The sequence below is a fragment of the Heloderma suspectum genome, chromosome 4, assembly GCF_057233095.1.
Source record: "Heloderma suspectum isolate Gila_16-S chromosome 4, 16-S_ref, whole genome shotgun sequence".
NCBI classification, from domain to species: Eukaryota; Metazoa; Chordata; class Lepidosauria; order Squamata; family Helodermatidae; genus Heloderma; species Heloderma suspectum.
The window spans coordinates 314,856,020-314,875,448 of NC_139461.1; the positions used below are offsets into that span (position 1 = coordinate 314,856,020).

The window sequence follows — 19,429 nt, forward strand, 5'->3', positions numbered from 1 at the left end:
TGAGAGGACGAACTCTGCACATGCTCAAAGGCATCGCCGTGTTCTACAAAGCTGCTTCCAACCCGAACTGTACGAACAGCTGGGGGGGGGGAGTCACGCTGCGCATGCCCAGACCCACCCGCCAGCTGCGGCGCCAGAGCGCTTGAAAATGACCTCGGCCTCGTCACCCCCCTCCGTCGCCACGGCAACGGGCGCCGGGCGCCGCGCTTCCGGGCGCATGCCGATGACGTCATCGCCAGTCTGCGGGAGCCCGCGGAGCGGGATGGGGGCCGCCCGGGAGGCCGAGCCGCCGCCGCCGCCGCCGCCGCAGCGGGAGGCCGAGGGCGGCGAGGACCGGCAGCAGCAGCAGCAGCAGGCGAGGGGCCCCGGCGCCGCGGTGAGGGGCGGCTCGGCCGCTGGGACGCCGGGGAGGCGTCCTCCGGGCCTCTCCCCCGCCCGCTGCTCCGGGCGCGGCAGGCGCCGAGGGGCGCCCGCGGGGAGGCGGGCAGGGCCCGCCGCGCCGCGATCCCGGGCCCGCCGCTCGCTGAGCGCCTGCCCTTGTGCCCACAGAGCCCCTGGAACATCATGATCAAGCACCGGCTGGTGCAGCGGCGAGGACGGCGGTCTCAGATGATGACCAGGTACCCGCGTCGGCCGTGCGCCGCCACGCGCCGCCCTGCGCGTTTACTCGGGAGCAAGGCCACAGTGTCGCAGCCTTAACCACAGTACTGAAGCGGGGGCGGGGAGACTCGCAGCCCTCCAGATGTTTTGGCCTACACCTCCCATCAGCCAGTGTAGCCAAGGATGATGGATCATGGGAGTTGCAGGCCGAAACAGCTGGAGGGCTGCCAGCGACCCGCCCCTGACGAAGGCACGTAGCCTCAGAACGTCAGAAGAGCCCCGAAGCTGGATTGGACCAAGGTGAGCCCATCTAGTCCAGCGTCCCCTTTCCCACCCTGGGCAGCCCGATGCCCAAAGGGAAGCCCTCAAGGGAATTATTAGTGATATTCCAAATAATTTGGAATAATAACAACCCAGTTACTCTTATTAGATATTATTGGTTGGCCTTTCCACTACTAGAAAAGTGTAGATTGGAGAGGAAGGGATACATTTCAAAATGCAGACCTGGGAAAGCCATGTCCTTATAAAATCGCCAGGCCGAGGGATGTCGCAGCTCCCTCTCGGGAAGCTTGTGCTACCAGCCATCTCATTACTATTACAGCACTAATGGGGAGCTTTTCCTACAGCTCAGTTACCTTCCTGCAGTTGTCTCCAAAGGCAAAAGAAAGCAACAGTTCTCCAAAGCTAAGCAAGTTCATGATGGGTTTGACAGTAGTAAGCTTCTCCTTTTATCATTTTTTCTTTGGACTTTGTTGTTGTTGTTCAGTCGTTAAATCGTGTCCGACTCTTCGTGACCCCATGGACCATAGCACGCCAGGCCTTCCTGTCCTGTGCCCTCTCCTGGAGCGTGCTCAAGTTCATATTCATTGCATCGGTGATGCTATCTAGCCATCTCATCCTCTGCCGTCCCCTTCTCCTTTTGTCTTCAATCTTTCCCAGCATCAGGGTCTTTTCCAGTGACTTTTCTCTTTGCATTAGGTGGCCAAAATATTTGAGCTTCAGCTTCAGTATCTGTCCTTCCAATGAGCACTCAGGGTTGATTTCCTTTAGGATGGACTAATTTGACTTCCTTGCAGTCCAGGGGACTCGTAAGAGTCTTCTCCAGCCCCACAGTTCGAAGGCATCAATTCTTCGGCACTCAGCCTTCCTTGTAGTCCAGCTCTCACAGCCATACGATACTACTGGGAAAACCACAGCTTTGATTAGACGGACCTTTGTCGGCAAGGTGATGTCTCTGCTTCTTACTATGCTGTCTAGGTTGGCCATAGCTTTCCTCCCAAGGAGCGAGCGTCTTTTAATTTCATGGCTACAGTCACCGTCTGCGGTGATCTTGGAGCCCAAGAAAATAAAATCTGTCACTGCTTCCATTTCTTCCCCTTCTATATGCCAGGAAGTGATGGGGCCAGATGTCATGATCTTAGTTTTCTTAATGTTGAGTTTCAAACCAGCTTTTGCACTCTCCACTTTCACCCTCAATAAGAGGCTCTTTAGATCCTCTTCGCTTTCTGCCATTAGGGTGGTATCATCTGCGTATCTGAGGTTGTTGATAATTCTCCCGGCAATCTTAATTCCGACCTGTGATTCATCCAACACAGCGTTTCTCATGATGTACTCTGCATATAAATTAAATAAGCAGGGCGACAATATACAGCCTTGTCGTACTCCTTTCCCAATTTTGAACCAATCGGTTTTTCCATGTCTGGTTCTTACTGTTGCTTCTTGACCCTCGTACAGGTTTCTCAGGAGACAGGTAAGGTGGTCTGGTACTCCTATCTCTTTCAGAATTTGCCACAGTTTGTTGTGATCCACACAATCAAAGGCTTTAGCATAGTCAATGAAGCAGAAATAGATGTTTTTCTCCACTGAATTTATCCCTCTTGGATAAAGACTAAGGGTGCATCCTATGGCCGCTAGACAGTGTCTAGATGGCTATAGGATTTTACTGATCTGGGAACTCAGTTCCCAGAAATGTGACTCCCTGCCCGTTCTCCGCTGCCTTGTAGGCAGCACGGTTCATCCCTGGCTCCACACTCATAAGAGCAGAGCGGGCAGAAAAGGGCATTCCCAGGGGTGGGGAGGGAACCATGTAACTGCTGTTACACTTCCTATGCACCGTCCACCCTGCCCCACGTTGCTCCAACGTGCCCCGGCTAGACATCTGAAATCAGCCTTCTAGCCCCAAATGCAGGGTGGCCAGAGCACGGAGAAGATCCCCTTGGTGCTCTGCCCACCCCACATTGGATAGTCACCCGCCTCCCAAGTTCGGAGGCGGCTGACTATCCCCATAGGATTGTGCCCCAAGATACTGCATGTGAAGCATTTTGAATGTGCTGAAGCAGTGTGTAAGAATGCTAAGGATTGCAAGTAGTGGTGAGCGGCACTCAGCCGAGACTGAACCCCCCGCCCCAAGGAGGCCAACGTGATCTTGAGTCCCTTTGTTCTTAAGAGTGCACATTTCTGTTCACTTCCAACTTTGTATCACAGCCGTGGGGCAACATTTCCCCAAGCTTCTACTTGGGACAGATGAGTGGCACTGAATAGACTCTCGTCACTTTTGTCTGTTAAACAACTTGTGTCAAAGGAGGCCAAGCTCGCGTTGGCACAGCCTCTCCTTGGCTGTTGTTCCTTTTTCCTCTGCTGCCCTTGTGGAGCCCCATGCCTTCCAGTGGGGCGTGCACAGGGCCATTTCCCACTAGATCGCAGCTCAGGTATTTACCTGCATATTGCTTTATGGTAGTAGTCAGTCAATTTATTTGTATACTAAATTTTCCACAAATATTGTACTCAAAACAAGTTCACAGAGCAAACCGTTTAAATACGATAACCGTAATTATAGCATATTACAACATTACATTAACAACTCAGTTACAGTTCCTTTCAGTTCATAATATCCAATACCAATAATATCACTATTATACTCACACTAAGCCATTCTCTTCTGATTTCTTCTAATAGTTTTGCAGTGGTATTGTATTATGATTTGCTGCTCTATACCTCTGTGGGTGTCTTCCATTAGGGCCCAAATGTCAGCATTAATGCCTGTGTGGGCATGCTGGAGAGGAGTTTATCTGCTGCCTTAAGAATGTTCAGATATCCTAAATCGTTTGAGCTGTTGAGCTGTCGTTCTCCCTCAAGAATAGTCAAGTTACTGTCCACAGTTTAACCATATTAGTCCTCAAGCCACTTGCCTGCCTTTTATCTTCTGTTCTTCCTTAATCATACTGAGTTTAATGCTGCCTTTGCATGTTGTCCTGCTGCATAGGCAGAACGGTTTCCAGCCATAGCTTGCCTTGTACCCTCTCAGTTCTGAGTTCTTATGACCGATCCTCTGTGTCTTAATAACCAGTGTCCCTTGCAGATCCTCGGGCTGCAGTGGTTAACGAGGCTCTAAATAACAAGGGCTTCCCTCCGCAGACTCCCCCTTTATGACATTGACTTGTCGTGTCAAAGGAGGCCAAGCTCGCATTGGCACAGCCTCTCCTTGGCTGTTGTCACTGGAAAGTGCAGGAGTTTCGTATTAGGTCATGGCTACCAAGAAGAATGAAATAAAAGGATCTGGCAGTCCCTTTTCTCCTGGCAAATGTGGCTGTAGGAGTGAACGGTCTGGAGTTGGAATGGAGTGTATGAGCGCTGGAGGCTGCAGAGCCTGGAACTGGCCTGGGTTGGGTGGTGCTAGGCTGTCAGCTGGCTTTACTCATTCCTCTCCTGGCCCAGCTTTACAGACCCAGTGGTTTCCATGGACCTGCTGCGAGCTGTTCTGCAGCCCAGCATCAACGAGGAGATCCAGGCTGTCTTCAGTAAATACATGACGGTAAGAGCTGAAGGAAGACTGACACTTGAATTGGTGGCCTTGGTATCCTGCCAGTATTCAGCTTGAGAGTGTTTTATATGCATGTGTGTGTCGGGGGGGGGGGGGGACCAGAGCCTCCCAGCTGGAAGAGCTAGAATACCCTCTCCTTTCCCCTGGCATTGAGACTCTCTGGGGGATTGCAGCAGCTGCTTGAGAGGTGCTGCAGCTGCAGATTATCGTCCTTCCCATAACATGCTGAATTGCACAAAACCCATTGGAGAGGAGAGCAAGGTGAAGGGGTATGTGGCAATTTGGGGAGAGGCTATTTTGGTCTATGTGTCATTCTTCTTCCCAAGTTTTTCCAGAAGGCTGCAGGGAATGTGCGAGAGAACGTCGGGGAGGACGTGGACACAGAACAGCTCATTCAAGAGACGTGCCGGAGCTGCCTAGAGCAGGTGGGTGTCTGTCTCTACCACTTATTTTTAGGATAAGAGCCCTGTGATGAAGGCCCTCTTAGAAAGCAACAGCACCACCAGTGGATCTCAGATTCTCCCAGTATGAAGTGGACACCACCTGGCATTGTGTCAGTGTGGGAAGTGAGACACACAACCCCTGCCTGAATGCTTCATGGGGGCACTCCCAGCTGGAGTGAAGGGGTTTCCAGGCACCTAGTTCCTTCTCTTCTTCCTGGAGCTCCACTTTGGCTCCTGGGAAATATTGTCCATAGCCCATTGCTTCCTGAGCTTTTTATAAGCAGCTGATCCCCCTCGTATATTGTTAAAACTGGATCACTGAGATGCTCAGGATCAACCAGAAGAGGGCAGTGTGCACTAAGATGCTCCATTCCTGGTGGACGTCTGACTGTTTCTTTTCCCTGCAGGCCAAACTTCTGTTCTGTGATGGCAAGAAGTCTGTTGCAAGGCTTCCCCAAGAAGTATCAGCAATGAAGGTAGAAGCTGGGCTGTCTCCAGCAAGGAATGGGGCTGGTAGTGTCTCCTCTCCTGTCCCATGTTAGGGCTTGGGGCCTTTCATGCCACTGAGAAGTCCTTGGCTATAAGACCGTGACTGTTCTACGGGTCTCTCTGTGAGGGGTCCTTGGCTCATTCCTGCTGGTGGGGGGAATTGGGAAGTGCAGGGTCCAAGTAGGAGTTGCCCCCAAGCCAGCCAAGTGGCCTTGGAGCTGGGAGGGAGCAGCACTTCTCATTTTCAAACTAACACTCTCTTCTCCCCTGACCAGCGTGCCAGGCCAGTGGAAGAGGAAATGAGCCAACAGGGAAGCCCCATCCCCAAAAAGGTAGGCAGCCTTGGGAAGCCAGGACATGTTGTCATTATGGAGCCTGCCTCTTGTCCCTAGGGATGGGGGCGGGGGTCTCACTGGGGACAGCCGGATCCCCCTTTGCTACTTGTTTCTGTGCTGCTGCTTTGGTCAGGGGCTGGAAAAGGGGACTGTGCCTGTGCATTCTCTGTTGGGAGGAGTGGGTTATTAACAAATGGTGTTGCCCCCGTGCAGAGGAAGGGGCGGCCTCCAGGACAGAGCCAGTGGAATGATCGAGGGACTGCGGGTGTGAGCACGTAAGTATGGGGCCCAGAAGTGGTCTGGGGTAGCTGGTGTTGCCTCCATCTGTCCCTCTCAAGTGCATCCCTGGGAGAGCCCCAGCTAGGACACATGCAGGGGCCAGTTCAGCAGTGGAGAAGGCTCTTTCATCTGGAGAAAGTGGAAGCCTGCCTAGCCTGGAGTGGCTGGACCAGGGCCTGGCAGGGGGAAGCCAAGATGAGCTTTCGCACTGGTCCAGCTGGGACTGATTGGTGCTGACAGCGCCTGCTGTTGCATAGATGGTGAGGAGGGTGGCAGGGTGACTCTCCTAGAGGCAAATGTGCAAGATAGCTGTCTGCTTCCCATCCCGCACTCCAAGTTCACCTCCCTTTATTGCTTTGACCCTGAGCACAACTTAGCCTAGCTGCCTTCTCTCTTCTCAGGTGGAAAACCAAGTCCTGTGAGCCATTGCAGAGAGATGGTCCCAAGGTATGCCCTGCGCACGGTGCCTCCCCTTGCTTTATGAAGGCCCACCGGGGGAAAGGGTGGCAGCTGGAAGCCAGGCCTTTCGGCGGGCAGGAGAGCAGATGGGTTAGCAGGAAGCTCTGGCACGAGATCCAGGTCCGTCATGAATGTCACTTGCTGGGGGACAAAGAGCAGGGGAGGGCTGTTACCTACATGTCCTGGTTGGGGACTTCTGGAAGCACCTGGCTGGCCACTATGGGAAGCAGGAGGCTGGGTGAGATGGACCCTCCTTGGTCTGATCGAGCTTCAAGGTTCATCTGATATAATTGTCCTTGACACCAAAGAGCTGTGCTGCGCGTGCCACTCATCCTAGAGCAGCTGCTTTCCTGGGTTTGGAAAGCTGTTTGTCAAACCACAGCTGTTACTCTGTAACACAGGCAGCAAATCTGCATGGGTGCATTGAGGAGGCTGGTGCTGTTCTGACTACTACCTCTCCTTCTTTTGCAGTGGGATCCCTTGCGGATCACGGAAGCCACTGCCTTTGTTCTCGGATCCAGAGCAAACAAGTAAGGTGCTACCAGGCAGGCAAGAGCAGGGAGTTGTATGGGGGGGTGGATTTTTGCCCTCTGGGACTAAGCAGGCTGCCAGCCACACATCCTTTGTTGTTCAGTCGTTAAGTCGTGTCCAACTCTTCGTGACCCCATGGACCATAGCACGCCAGGCCTTCTTGTCCTCCGCTCTCTCTCAGAGTGTGCTCAGGTTCATATTCATTGCATCGGTGATGCTATCTAGCCATCTCATCCTCTGCCGTCCCCTTCTCCTTTTGCCTTCAATCTTTCCTAGCATCAGGGTCTTTTCCAGGGAGTTTTCTCTTCGCATTAGGTGGCCAAAATATTTGAGCTTCAGCTTCAGTATCTGTCCTTCCAATGAGCAGTCAGGGTTGATTGGAAGGATGGGCTGTAGAGCTGTACCTGTTGGGTCCATTGTGCTAGTTGCAAGAGGCTAATCCACCTTGCTGTCCCCGATTCAGAGCCCTCGGGATGGGAGGAACCAGAGGCAGACTCTACATCAAGCACCCCCACCTGTTCAAGGTCAGTGATTCAGCCTTCAGGATGGGGAGACTTCCTTTCTCACCATCTCCCACACTCCAGCCACAGTGGGAACAAGCTGGTGGTAATGTTGTGGAACATGCTTGTCGAATTTTGACAGGCCTTAGCTGGGAAACCAGGCCTCTCTTTCTTGATGTGCCTATTAATGTGACTTCTGCCTGCTAGACACTGTGTTCTGTGCCCAGAGTTGTGAATGGCTCGTGTAGAACGCACAAGTGCCCTTCTTCTGTTCTCTGGGCTGATGATTGCCTTTGCTGCCCCCTTTCGAGTCAAGGGGTTCACCTCCTTGTAGCTATGGACTCTAGACCTCTGTGAGCAGCAGAAGAGACCGACAGGAGCTTTGCATGGCAGACTTTCCATGGAGATGGCGCATCTTCACTCTGTCCAGCAGCTCGGTTGCAACCCTGCTTGCCACGTTTCTGCAGGAAAGGATTGGCTGTACCAATTTGTAACTTTTGCCCCCCCCCCCCTCCGCCTTCTAGTATGCAGCTGATCCTCAGGACAAGCACTGGCTAGCTGAACAGCAGCACATGCGAGCCACAGGGGGCAAGATGGTGAGTGCTACAAAGCCTGGGGATAACAGGGAAGAGGGGTGAACTGGCTCAGAGTGTGAAACAGCAGGCTGTTCTGCAGGGGTCCCATTGGGGAAATGCGCTGGGCCTGTCTGGGCAGAGTGCAGTGGGCATCTCTGTTGCAGCTGGGGCAGAGGACAGCAGACTGGCCTTGCCAGGGCCTCTAGCTCCCTTGTGCCTCTTTCTGTAGGCCTATCTTCTCCTGGAGGAGGACATTCAGGATCTGGCTGCTAGCGATGAGTACAGGTGAGGCACCGAGCATGCGCTGCTTGGGGTGGGAACTCTGCCCTGCATGGAGCTGAGCTTTTAGCCCAGGCAGTGCGTGTGTGTAGGTAGCCAGGCGCACTAGAGGCACAGAGAACCCATGTGTGCTTGGTGGAAGGGGGGTGGGCAGGACTGGAACAATGGGAACTGCCTCATACAGAGTCAGACCCTTGCTCCATCTCGCCCAGTATTGTTGACATGGACTGGCAGGGCTATCCAGGGTTTCAGGCAGGATTCTTTCCCAGCCCTACCTGAAGCTGCCAGGGGTTAAACCTGGGGGTTCTGCGTGCATAGCAGGTGCTCTGAGCACTTTTGCACCAACATCAAGAGCACTCTTGCACCAACGGGGGCTGCTTTGTCTTCACGAGTTGTTTGCTGCCTTGCTCTCTCCTACTTGCTTCCATAGAGGATCCCTAGAGCTGAAGCTGGATGAACTGAAGCCCTTTATCCCTCCACCATGGATGACTGTAAAGATGCGGAAGTATATGGAGACCCTCCGCAGTGAAGGGGAGCACCCACCACTGCCAGAAGGAGCTCACAACCCTTAGGCTTCATCCGGCCCTCACCTGTGGGGGCACTCTTGGACTTGCTCCTCTGCCTGTGCTGGGCTTGCCCTGCTCTTGCTGGCTTGTGGAGGGAGAAGCTGCCGGGGCTGGCTGTGCTGTCCTTAAGTACCGTTTTGGTGCAGGATCTTTTCCTGGGCTCCACTCCTCCCTGTTTCTGTACTTGGGCCTTGTTCTTGCTTTTAGGAAATGGCTGAAAATAAACACATCTGCCTGAACCTGCTGCCCCACTTGAAAGACAGGGTTGGCGGTGGAAGCTGGCCTGTTCCTGGCCCAAATATGCAGCATACTAATGGATAAGAGTGTGTGGATGGGAGATACATTCCTTGGGCTACATATGACCAGGCCTGCTGTTGCTTGTAAACAGGGAGGGGTGGGGCCTCCAACAGCTCCCTGAGAAAGGAGCAGATCAGCAGCAGCCTACTAGAAACGCCCTACTGACTTTTTGCCTAGCAAGAGCCTCTATTCCCTTCCGAGCAGTGAAGTGGCCAAGTTAGCAGATGACACCAAATTATTTAGGGTGGTCAAAACAAAAAGGGATTGTAAAGAGCTCCAAAAGGATCTCTCCAAACTGGGAGAATGGGCATTTAAATGGCAATTGCGGTTCACTGTAAGCAAGTGTAAAGTGATGCACACTGGGGCAAAACCCCCAACTTCAAGTATAGTCTGATGGGATCTGAGCTAGTGGTGACCGACCAGGAAAGAGATCTTGGGGTTGTGGTGAACAACTCAATGAAAATGTCAACCCAGTGTGCGGCCACTGTAAAGAGGGCGAACTCCATGTTAGGAATAATTAGAAAAGGAATTGAGAATAAAATGCCAGTATCGTACTGCCCCCCCCCCCCATGGATCACTGCCTTGTTGTGGCGAAGGGGCTTGCGTAACTCAGTGAAGCCATAAGCTATGCCATGCAGGGCCACCCAAGATGGACAGGTCATGGGGGAGAGTTCTGACAAAATGTGGTCCACTGGAAAAGGAAATGGCAACCCACTCCAGTATTCTTGCCAAGAAAACCCCATGGAACGTATCATAAGGCCAAAAGAGATGACGCCAGAAGATGACCCCTCAGGTCGGAAGGTGTCCAATATACTACTGGGGAAGAGCAGAGGGAATCTCCAAGTAGCGCCAGAAAGAGTGAAGCGGCTGGGCCAAAGCCGAAAGGACACTCAGCTGTGGATGTGTCTGGTGGTGAAAAGAAAGTCCGATGCTGTAAAGAACAATATTGTTTAGGAACCTGGAATGTAAGAACAATGAATCAAGGCAAGCTGGAGGTGGTCAAACATGAGATGGCAAGATTGAACATCGACATCTTGGGGATCAGCGAACTAAAATGTGGGCAAATTTAATTCAGGCGACCATTATATCTACTACTATGGGCAAGAATCCCATAGAAGAAATGGAGTAGCACTCATAGTCAACAAAAGGGTGGGAAAAGCAGTACTGGGGTACAATCTCAAAAACGACAGAATGATCTCAGTACGAATCCAAGGCAAACCAACATCACAGTAATTCACGTCTATGCCCCAACCACTGATGCCGAAGAAGCTGAGGTTGATCGGTTCTATGAAGACCTAAAACACCTAGAACTAACACCAAAAAAAAGATGTTCTCTTCATCGTAGGGGATTGGAATGCTAAAGTAGGAAATCAAGAAATCACCGGGATAACAGGCAAGCATGGCCTTGGTGTACAAAATGAAGCAGGACAAAGAAGTTTTGCCAAGAGAACATGCTGATCATAGCAAACACTCTTTTCCAACAGCACAAGAGCCGACTCTACACATGGACATCACCAGATGGTCAATATCGAAATCAGATTGATGATGTCCTTTGCAGCCAAAGATGGAGAAGCTCCATACAGTCAATAAAAACAAGACCTGGAGCTGACTGTGGCTCAGATCATGAGCTGCTTCTTGCAACATTTCGGCTTAAATCGAAGAATGTAGGGAAAACCACTAAACCATTCAGGTATGACCTAAATCATATCCCTTAGGAATATACAGTGGAGGTGAGGAATAGATTTCAGGGATTAGACCTGATAGACAGAGTGCCTGAGGAACTATGGACGGAGGTCTGTAACATTGTTCAGGAGGCAGCAACTCAATCCATCCCAAAGAAAAAGAAATGCAAGAAAGCCAAGTGGCTGTCTGAGGAGGCTTTACAAGTAGCTGAGGAAAGGGAAGCGAAAAGCAAGGGAGAAAGGGGAAGATATATCCAACGGAATGCAGAGTTGCATTCAACATTAAAAAATAACTAAGATCATGGCATCTGGCCCCATCACTTCCTGGCATATAGAAGGGGAAGAAATGGAAGCAGTGACAGATTTTACTTTCTTGGGCTCCAAGATCACCACAGACGGTGACTGTAGCCATGAAATTAAAAGACGCTTGCTCCTTGGGAGGAAAGCTATGGCAAACCTAGACAGCATAGTAAGAAGCAGAGACATCACCTTGCCGACAAAGGTTTGTATAATCAAAGCTATGGTTTTCCCAGTAGCAACGTATGGTTGTGAGAGCTGGACTATAAGAAAGGCTGAGCGCTGAAGAATCGATGCTTTCAAACTGTGGTGCTGGAGAAGACTCTTACGAGTCCTCTGGACTGCAAGGAGGTCAAATCAGTCAATCCTAAAGGAAATCAACCCTGAGTGCTCATTGGAAGGACAGATACTGAAGCTCAGATATTTTGGCCACATAATGCGAAGAGAAAACTCTCTGGAAACGACCCTGATGCTGGGAAAGACTGAAGGCAAAAGGAGAAGGGGACAGCAGAGGATGAGATGGCTAGATAGCATCACCGATGCAACGAATATGGACTTGAGCACACTCCGGGAGGGAGCGCAGGCCAGGAAGGCCTGGCATGCTATGGTCCATGGGGTCCCGAAGAGTTGGACACGACTGAACAACGGTGTGAACAACAATCATACCGCCCCTATACAAACCTATGGTGCAACCGCACTTTGAACGCTGTGTACAGTTCTGGTTACTGCACCTGAAAAAATATATTGTAGTGCTGGAAAAAGTACAGAAAAGGGTGACTAAGGATACAATCCTATGCATGTTTTTATAGAAAAAAGCTCTACAGCCTGGCTGGGGAATGTTGGGAATTTTAGGACTTTTTTCTGTCTAAATATGCATAGGATTGCACCCTACAATGATCAAGGGGCTGGAGCATCTCCCCTGTGAAGTTACAACAGCTGGGATTGTTTAGCTTGGAAAAAAGAGTAAGGGGAGACATAAAGTGTACAAATTATGCATGGTGTGGAAAATGTAGACAGGGAGGCATTTTTCCCCTTCTCTCATAATACTAGAACCCAATGGGGTCATCCCATGAAGCTGATTAGTGGGAGATTCAGGACAGAGAAAAGGAAGGGTTTCTTCATACAGCGCATAGTGAAAACTATGGAATTCGCTACCACAGGATGTAGTGATGGGCACCAATTTGGATGGCTTTAAAAGGGGGTTCGGCAAATTCCTGGAGGAAAAGGTTACAAACGGCTACATGTTGCTTTCTCCAGTACCAGAGGAACGTGGGTGGGGGGGTGCTGTTGTGCTCATGCCCTGCTTGTGGTTTCCTGGTGGAGAGCTGGTTGGCTGCTGTGCGCACAGAATGCTAGACTAGATGGACTCTTCATATGTTCTTATCTTGGTGGATGGATGCAAGATGGATACCAGGCTCAGATCTGATTAATGGCTGCATTTATACAGAGCGTCAGTGCCGAACGGCTGAGCGCAGCCTCGAGGTCAGGGCGGTGTCTGGGGGACATCGCGAGGCGGCAGAGGGCTCTGCAGCCAGCACGAGGAAGCGCAGCTGCAGCGGGCGCCGGCCGGGAAGGGCAACGAGGAGGAAGACGGTGCGCCGGGAGCAGCCACACCGCCGGGGTTTGAAAGCGAGCCACGGTACTTTAGGCCGGATCCCGGGACTACATGGAGGCCGCCGACGGGGGCAGCGGGGGAAGCAAGGGCAGAGCGGGACGTGGGAAGAACAGGGGAGCGCGGGGAGAACTGCCGGCGGGCTGCAGCGGCGCAGCGGCAAAAGACGGGACGGGCAGGCCGGCGCGCCATCGCTGCAGCCGACGCCGAGGCGGCCCCCGGGCCGCCCAGCATCCCCGCCGCTTCTCCCCGGGCGCGTCCGCTGCAGCCCCGCGGCGGCGGAGGGCGCCGCTTCCCTCGGGGAGAGCCCGCCGGCCGCCTGCGCCGGGCTCCCGGGTCGCGGCCCCGCGCGGCCGGAGGGGTCCCGCCCGCGCCCGCTTCGCGCCCTCGGGCTGCGGGCCACCGCGCCCCCCTGGGCCGGCGCGCGCAGCGCCTGGGGCGGGGCCCCGCTCGCGCCCGCCCCTCCCTCGCGGCTGGGCGCGGGCGACCAATGGCCGCGCCTCGCGCTCGCCCGCGCGCGGCCATTGGGCGGGGCGAGCGCGAGCGCGGCGCCGATTGGCTGGGCCGCCCGAGCTCCGCAGCATTCAAACCTCGGCGGCCGCTGCCCGAGCCGCGAGGCAGACGCCGCCCGCGCGACGAGGCGGAGCCGCGGGACCCCGAGCGCCGCCGCCGCCGCCGCCGCCATGGCCTCGCAGAACGCCGACCCCGCCGCCGCCCGCGCCCCCAGCAAGGCGGCCGAGCCCGGCAGCGGCGCCGCCCGCGGCTCCGTCCGCAGCAGGTACGAGGGCGGCGGGCGGCCGGGCAGGCCGGCCTCGCCCGCCGCCGCCGCCGGCTGACGCTTGTCCCTCTCCGCCCGCAGGCTGCAGCAGGAGCTGATGGCCCTGACGGTGAGTGCCGCGGCCCGGCCCGGCCCGGCGCGAGGGCGGGCCGGGCCCGCGCCTGGGCCGGGCGCCCCGCCGTCGCCTCTCGCGGGGCGGCGCCGGCAGCGCGCCCGGCCCTCCGGCGGCTCGGGAGGGGGCGGCTCGCAGGCGGCGCGGCGAGGCTGCGGGCGGCCTGGCCCGCCCGCCCCCGCGCCGCGCTGACCCGCCCTTCCGCGCAGCTGTCGGGAGGCGAGGGCGTCTCGGCCTTCCCCGAGTCGGACAACCTCTTCAGGTGGATCGGGACCATCGACGGAGCCGCCGGGACGGTGAGTCGAGTCGGGCGGGGCCGCCTGGGGGCGGGGAGCCGCCCCGCCCCGCCCCTCTGGCCGGCGCGGGCCGGCGGCGGGTCTCGGGCCGGCGGGGCCTCCCCCAGCCCTGCCCGCGGCGCGAGGGGGCGGGGCGCGGCGGCTGGTGCCTCGGCGCGGAGCGGCGCCCGCGGGCTGGTCTTCGGCGGGGGCGCTGCTCTCGAGGGACGGGACGGCCCGCCCGGCGCCCGGCCTGGGGCTGCAAGCCAGCGGTAGAGCCTCCGGGGGCGTCCTGCTGGGGGCGAGCGGTCAGCCCGCACCCTCCATCCCGTGGAGGGGTCTAGTTCACGCCCCAGTCAGCCTCGAGCAACTAGCCGGTCCGAAGCGTCACAGCCGAGCCTGGCATAGGTGGAGGTCGGTCAGCAGCCCTGTTCAGGCGCGGCCTCAGCGCGCGAGGGCTAAAGCTGAGATGGGGCTGGGGGTGCGCAAGGGTTCGTTGCGAAGAGGCGTCTGTGGCTGGCCAGCTGAACGCATCTCAGAGGCTACGTAAGCAGGATCCCCAAGAAGGTAAATTGCCCAAGCACATTCTGCAAGTCCTCTTCAGGACCTCATCCTGAACGTGAGATAGGTAGTTCTTGTGAACCGGCCAGAGCGCTTCGGCTATTGGGCGACATGGAAATGAAATAAATAAGCAAACATGCAAAAGTCACGGATGGGGGGAGGGAGTAGCATTCCTTCCCCCGCACCCCATCTTCACCTTTAGCCCCATGTGTTCAGGCAGATACTGGCTAGGGCTAGAAAGAGACCATGCTGATGATGAAAGCTGAAGAAGTGGGGCCTCTGGGAGAGATCACAAGGCTACCGGCTTTCAGATGCTTACAAGATATTAATTGAAACAAGTCAATTGTTTCACTGATACACACTGCCTCAAAATAATACGATCCTCATATAGAAAGCAGACCTACAAATTTGTATGATAGTGAATAGTCTGAAAAAGGCACAAGGGAGCAACAACAAAACAATATAAACAATAAAATAACGGTTTTAGATTGTAATTGACAAAGTAATTTGGATAGTAATCCTAGACATAAACTTCCCTGCAGCTCATAAGTCAACTATTATTAGACTATTCTGCTATGACAGGCAAAATTCATATCTACCAATCCAATACGGTGGTGACACATCCTCCCAGCTCCCTCAGAGCCAGTCAGGGCAGTGAAGCACTGTTGTCTTCCGTCAAGCCATATCAGCAGGAGAGGAAATGGAAAATATCCAGAAGTATTCCACAGTAGAAGGGACATGCAGTAGCAGAAGAAGCAGCCGTTGCATGTGCCCAGAACATCTTCGTAGATTGATCAGAGGCAGACCCCTACCCCCACCTCTTACATCAGTTTTCTCACTAGTGTGAGCCTGCACAAGGCACACCTAGGTAGAGGTGTAACTAGGACCCCGCTTTTCTGCAGATTTTGTGCAGATCAGTTTGACATAGAACACATCAGCCTATGTGCACATTTTTCCTAATGTTCCAATAACGGTTATGATTCCAAATTTTTGGTGAACCTACTGTGGCACCAGTTAGACTACTACTAGTTGAATCGACTTAACAGGATTTCACTCTCGACCACAAAGCGCTTACAATTCAGCAAAATTCCCAAGGAGCTTTCACAGAGCTAGATTCTCCCACAGCATTCATCGACTTTAATCCATCCTGGCTGCACTAAAACCTGCAAAATCCAGTGGTCCCTTGGGCCTAGCAGGGCCAAACCCTTGCAGGACTATCTGAAAAGAGAGAGGGAGCTGTTTCCCAGCCCTGAGGCCAGAAGGGGGCAGCTAGGCTAGTTTTACTTACTGCAAAGCGGCTCCACGCTGGCCAAAGCTGCATAGGCTTCCTCAGTGCCAGGCAGGTGCCTGCAAGGGGCATGCAGAGGCCACAGCGTCTCTTGGGCCTGATCCATACCTCTCTGCTCTCCCCACCCCGCTAGGTGTATGAGGAGCTGAGATACAAGCTGTCGTTGGAGTTCCCCAGTGGGTATCCCTACAATGCCCCCACTGTCAAATTCCTTACCCCCTGCTACCATCCCAATGTGGACCCGCAGGGGAACATCTGCCTAGATATCCTCAAGGACAAGTGGTCGGCCCTGTACGACGTCCGGACCGTCCTGCTCTCCATCCAGAGCCTGCTGGGAGGTGAGTTGGAGGCACTCTGCTCCTGGCCCAGCTGCCCCCGCCGCTCACCATCCCTAATGACGTCACTGTGGCAGCACCAACACCCCTCCTCAAAGCAGACCTGGAGCCACGCAAGCGCAACTCTGTGCCCACTCTCCTCTCTCCCGTTCAGAGCCCCTTCTATATGTTCTCTCCCACCCACCCATCTTCTCCCAAACTCTCTTTCTCTCCTGCTTGTTCCTTGCCCAACACGCTTTAAATTACAGCTGGGCACACAGATCCACTCGCCAACCCAGCTTCATCCCCACACCCAAGAAGGGGGCCTGGTACAGCAATGGGAGGAGAGAGAGTGAGGCACTGATCAACAGGACCCCCGTGGAACTGTGTGAGGCTTTTCAAGGGGAACGGCCAGAGCGCAACAGCAGCTTTCCCCAACCTGCTCTCCAGGCGTTCTAGATGAGAATTCCCATCCTCCCTGACGGTTGGCTGTGCTGAGAGGGACTAGAAAAGGCTGCACCGATGAATGGCTGTTGAGCTCTGCTCAGAAGGCTCTCCCTGTGACTTGCACCATGGGACTGGGTGGGGTTTCTGGGGTGGGCGGCAGAGTTCCCTGTCCTGTATGTTAAGAGAGCGGGAGGGGGAAGGAGCTGCCTGAGCCCTTGGGTGGTCCTGGGCCTTTACCACACCAGGCACTTGGACTGATGGCTTTTTTCTCCCCAACCCCAGAGCCAAACATTGAGAGTCCATTGAACACAGATGCTGCAGAACTCTGGAAGAACCAGCCAGGTGAGTGTCTCCAGATGTGCTTGTGGGTTGAGGAAGGGAGAACATAAGAAGATGGACAACTGCTGCAGGGGAGATAATGGGGTATAATGTTGAGCCCCACGATCTCTTGTCTAGACAATGGGAAATCAGTGCTTTGCAGCACACGCAGAGCACACAGTGTTGTGTACTGGTTAAGAGTGTTGGACTGGGACTCGGGAGACCCAGGTTCTAGTCCCCACTCAGCCATGAAGCTCCCTGGGTGGCTTTGGGCCAGTCACTCACTCAGCCTAGCCTACCTCACAGGGTTGTTGTGAGGATAAGGTGCAGAGGAGTCATTGTGCATACCACCTTGGGCTTCTTGGAGGAAAGGCGAGATATAAATCTAATAAGTAAATGAATAAATCTATCCTGTAGCCTGAATGTGCAGAGATGAGAGCTTTTGACTTGGAGGCACAGCTGGGCTTCAGCCCCTCTTGTCTAGAACCTCAACCCAAGTGGGTGGGAGCTCATGATCAGGGATGGGGAGGGGTACGAAGTAGTTGAAGCCCCAGAAAAGACTTCCCTCGCTTGAGCTCCTAGACTCCCCCCCCCCCCCCCGCTTACAGCTTTTTCTCCACTATCATCAAGGCTAGAAGAAAGCCAGAGCTGCAGCTGTGTGCCTCTAGATCCCTTGTCACCCCATATACTCTGATGGGGAATTGCAGGGGGAGCCCCTATGCTAGCCATCAATGGCCTGGCTGCTGATGCAACTCGGTTTGGCATGGCCCTGGGAAAAGGGGAGGGTGTTGCCTGGACTTTGCTCAGCATACGATGGGCAACCTTTCCCTGCCCAGCTCTTGAGTTGTATTGTTATGTCTCTCCCCTCAGCCTATAAGAAATACCTTCATGAATCGTATGCCAAGCATATGAAGAGCCAGGACACCTGATGCCCCTGCCTCTCCTGGGCCTGTGTTGTCTCCACCCTGGTGGTGTGTGTCCTTCCTCCCCCACCCCACCTTTCCATTCTTTCCTTGCACACCCTGTATATGAATGCTATAGATTGTTTTTAAATTTATTTGGCATCTTGTCCTGCTGTTTAATGTATAAATAAACCTTTGTTTGTTTTTATAATGTGCTGCCTGGTCTTTCCATTGTGTCGTGATAAGGGTGCCTACATCTGCTCCCAGGTTCTGGGCTGGTACTCGCCTTGGACCCAGACATGTGGGGGAAGCTTCCCTTATGAAATTCATAGGAGGGAGCGCACCTGTGATCTCCCTCCACTGACACGAGGGTGGACCACACCCCATAATGCCTGCAGAGTTCTCACCTGAATTTAGGTCTCTGCATTCAAAAGAGGAACACTTTGTAAGCAAGTGGCCTGAAGGATCAAATGGGCTTGTCCAAATTCTACTTGCAGGTCATCACTCTGCCACCTCACTGTTGTGGAGGCTCCAAATAGCGGTTGATGCTAAAAGCCATTGATCGCCGCCGCCATGCATTTGGCTGGCCCGCTTTCAAAGATGCTTGCCTCTGGCCTCCACCCCACCCAGTAGCAGTGAATTCCACGGTTTGATAGCACGCTGCATGAAAAAGCACTTCCCGAATCTCCCACGAATCAGTTGGCTAGGATGGCCCCACTGGATTCTGGTATTGAGAGAGAGAAAATCCCTTACCTCAGCTTTCTCCACACCTCCCATAATTGCACAAACTTTTGCCCGCCCATTTTTTTCTTCTAATGCAAAGCAGAGGTTGCTGGTGAGACCATCTCTGCCTGCTGGAGTCTTCAGCAGATATGGACTTCATGCTCACTTGCTTTGCAGCAGTCAGGCCAGGGCCAGGCCTTTCTTTGTAAGCAACTGGCCATCTCTGTTCTAGAAAAGTGGAGCGCCATCTCTCTTTGGCCCTAAGCAGGCAGCAGGTGCAGGTTCTTGACTCCTTTGGTCCCCAGCATCCTCCACCTGGGCCATTTTCTGCCTGCAATCCCAGGATCAGCTCACTTAGCTTGCCAAGCCGAGAGAAGGGGGCAGGGGTCTGTCAAAAGTGCCCTTGGGGGCAAACAGCCTCTTGCAAAAGCCCCAGGGCAGAGAAAGGAGCTGCGACGGGCATCTGAGTCACGCTCTGGCAAGCCCTGTGGGGTTAAGTGTGCCTGCGTTTAAATTACTCCAGAGGGCTTTTCATCGGTTTCCCCTTCCTGCATGGAGTCAGCCACGTGAGCCCTGGCCCCACGTGGGGAGAGACTCCCCCCTTGCTTTTGCCATGGTCATGTTCCTAGGCTGCTGGACTCATTTCCATAGTTCCTGTAATGGGCCACTAGCAACGAAGGCAGGTTGGTTTAGCCTCCATGGCACAAAAATGCTTTTTGAGGTGATGGGGTCAGTGCCAGCATCCTACCCTTCTGGACCCTGGGATGTCAAGATAGCCTGCTGCAGCCATGTCTCTTCTCCCTGCCCCCCCCCCAGCACCTTGCCACCACTCTGCATCAGAATGTTCCAATTATTTTGCTGCTGCAGTTCAATGCTGCTTTGCTTCCACCTGTGGACCTGCATGATCAGTGAGGGCTGTAGGAGAGCAGGAAGGGGAGAGCCTGGTG

At 54.2% G+C, this 19,429-nt stretch overlaps 2 protein-coding genes across 7 annotated transcripts; both read left to right on the forward strand.

Annotated features, from left to right (window-relative positions):
• Positions 1–222: 222 nt before the first annotated feature.
• DNTTIP1 (deoxynucleotidyltransferase terminal interacting protein 1) lies at positions 223–9,115 on the forward strand. Of its 3 annotated transcripts, none has more exons than XM_084854602.1 (13): positions 223–376; positions 550–900; positions 4,315–4,411; positions 4,747–4,845; positions 5,271–5,339; positions 5,628–5,684; positions 5,901–5,962; positions 6,368–6,413; positions 6,897–6,955; positions 7,420–7,480; positions 7,981–8,052; positions 8,261–8,316; positions 8,741–9,115. In XM_084854602.1, exons 2-13 carry the CDS (start codon positions 794–796, stop codon positions 8,880–8,882), a joined length of 927 nt encoding a protein of 308 aa, XP_084710728.1. In that variant the 5' UTR covers positions 223–376; positions 550–793; the 3' UTR covers positions 8,883–9,115. The 3 variants fall into 3 exon arrangements, with proteins under 3 accessions (XP_084710728.1, XP_084710726.1, XP_084710725.1); XM_084854600.1 differs by having other exon boundaries at positions 550–620; XM_084854599.1 differs by having other exon boundaries at positions 223–355; positions 550–620.
• A 41-nt stretch (positions 9,116–9,156) lies between these two features.
• UBE2C (ubiquitin conjugating enzyme E2 C) lies at positions 9,157–17,974 on the forward strand. Of its 4 annotated transcripts, none has more exons than XM_084854598.1 (6): positions 9,157–12,791; positions 13,624–13,651; positions 13,864–13,950; positions 15,912–16,116; positions 16,822–16,881; positions 17,728–17,974. In XM_084854598.1, the coding sequence occupies exons 2-6, from the start codon at positions 13,640–13,642 to the stop codon at positions 17,784–17,786; spliced, it is 423 nt and encodes a 140-aa protein (XP_084710724.1). In that variant the 5' UTR covers positions 9,157–12,791; positions 13,624–13,639; the 3' UTR covers positions 17,787–17,974. The 4 variants fall into 4 exon arrangements, with proteins under 4 accessions (XP_084710724.1, XP_084710723.1, XP_084710722.1 ...); XM_084854596.1 differs by lacking the exon at positions 9,157–12,791 and adding an exon at positions 13,379–13,542; XM_084854597.1 differs by lacking the exons at positions 16,822–16,881; positions 17,728–17,974 and having other exon boundaries at positions 15,912–16,521.
• Positions 17,975–19,429: the final 1,455 nt, after the last annotated feature.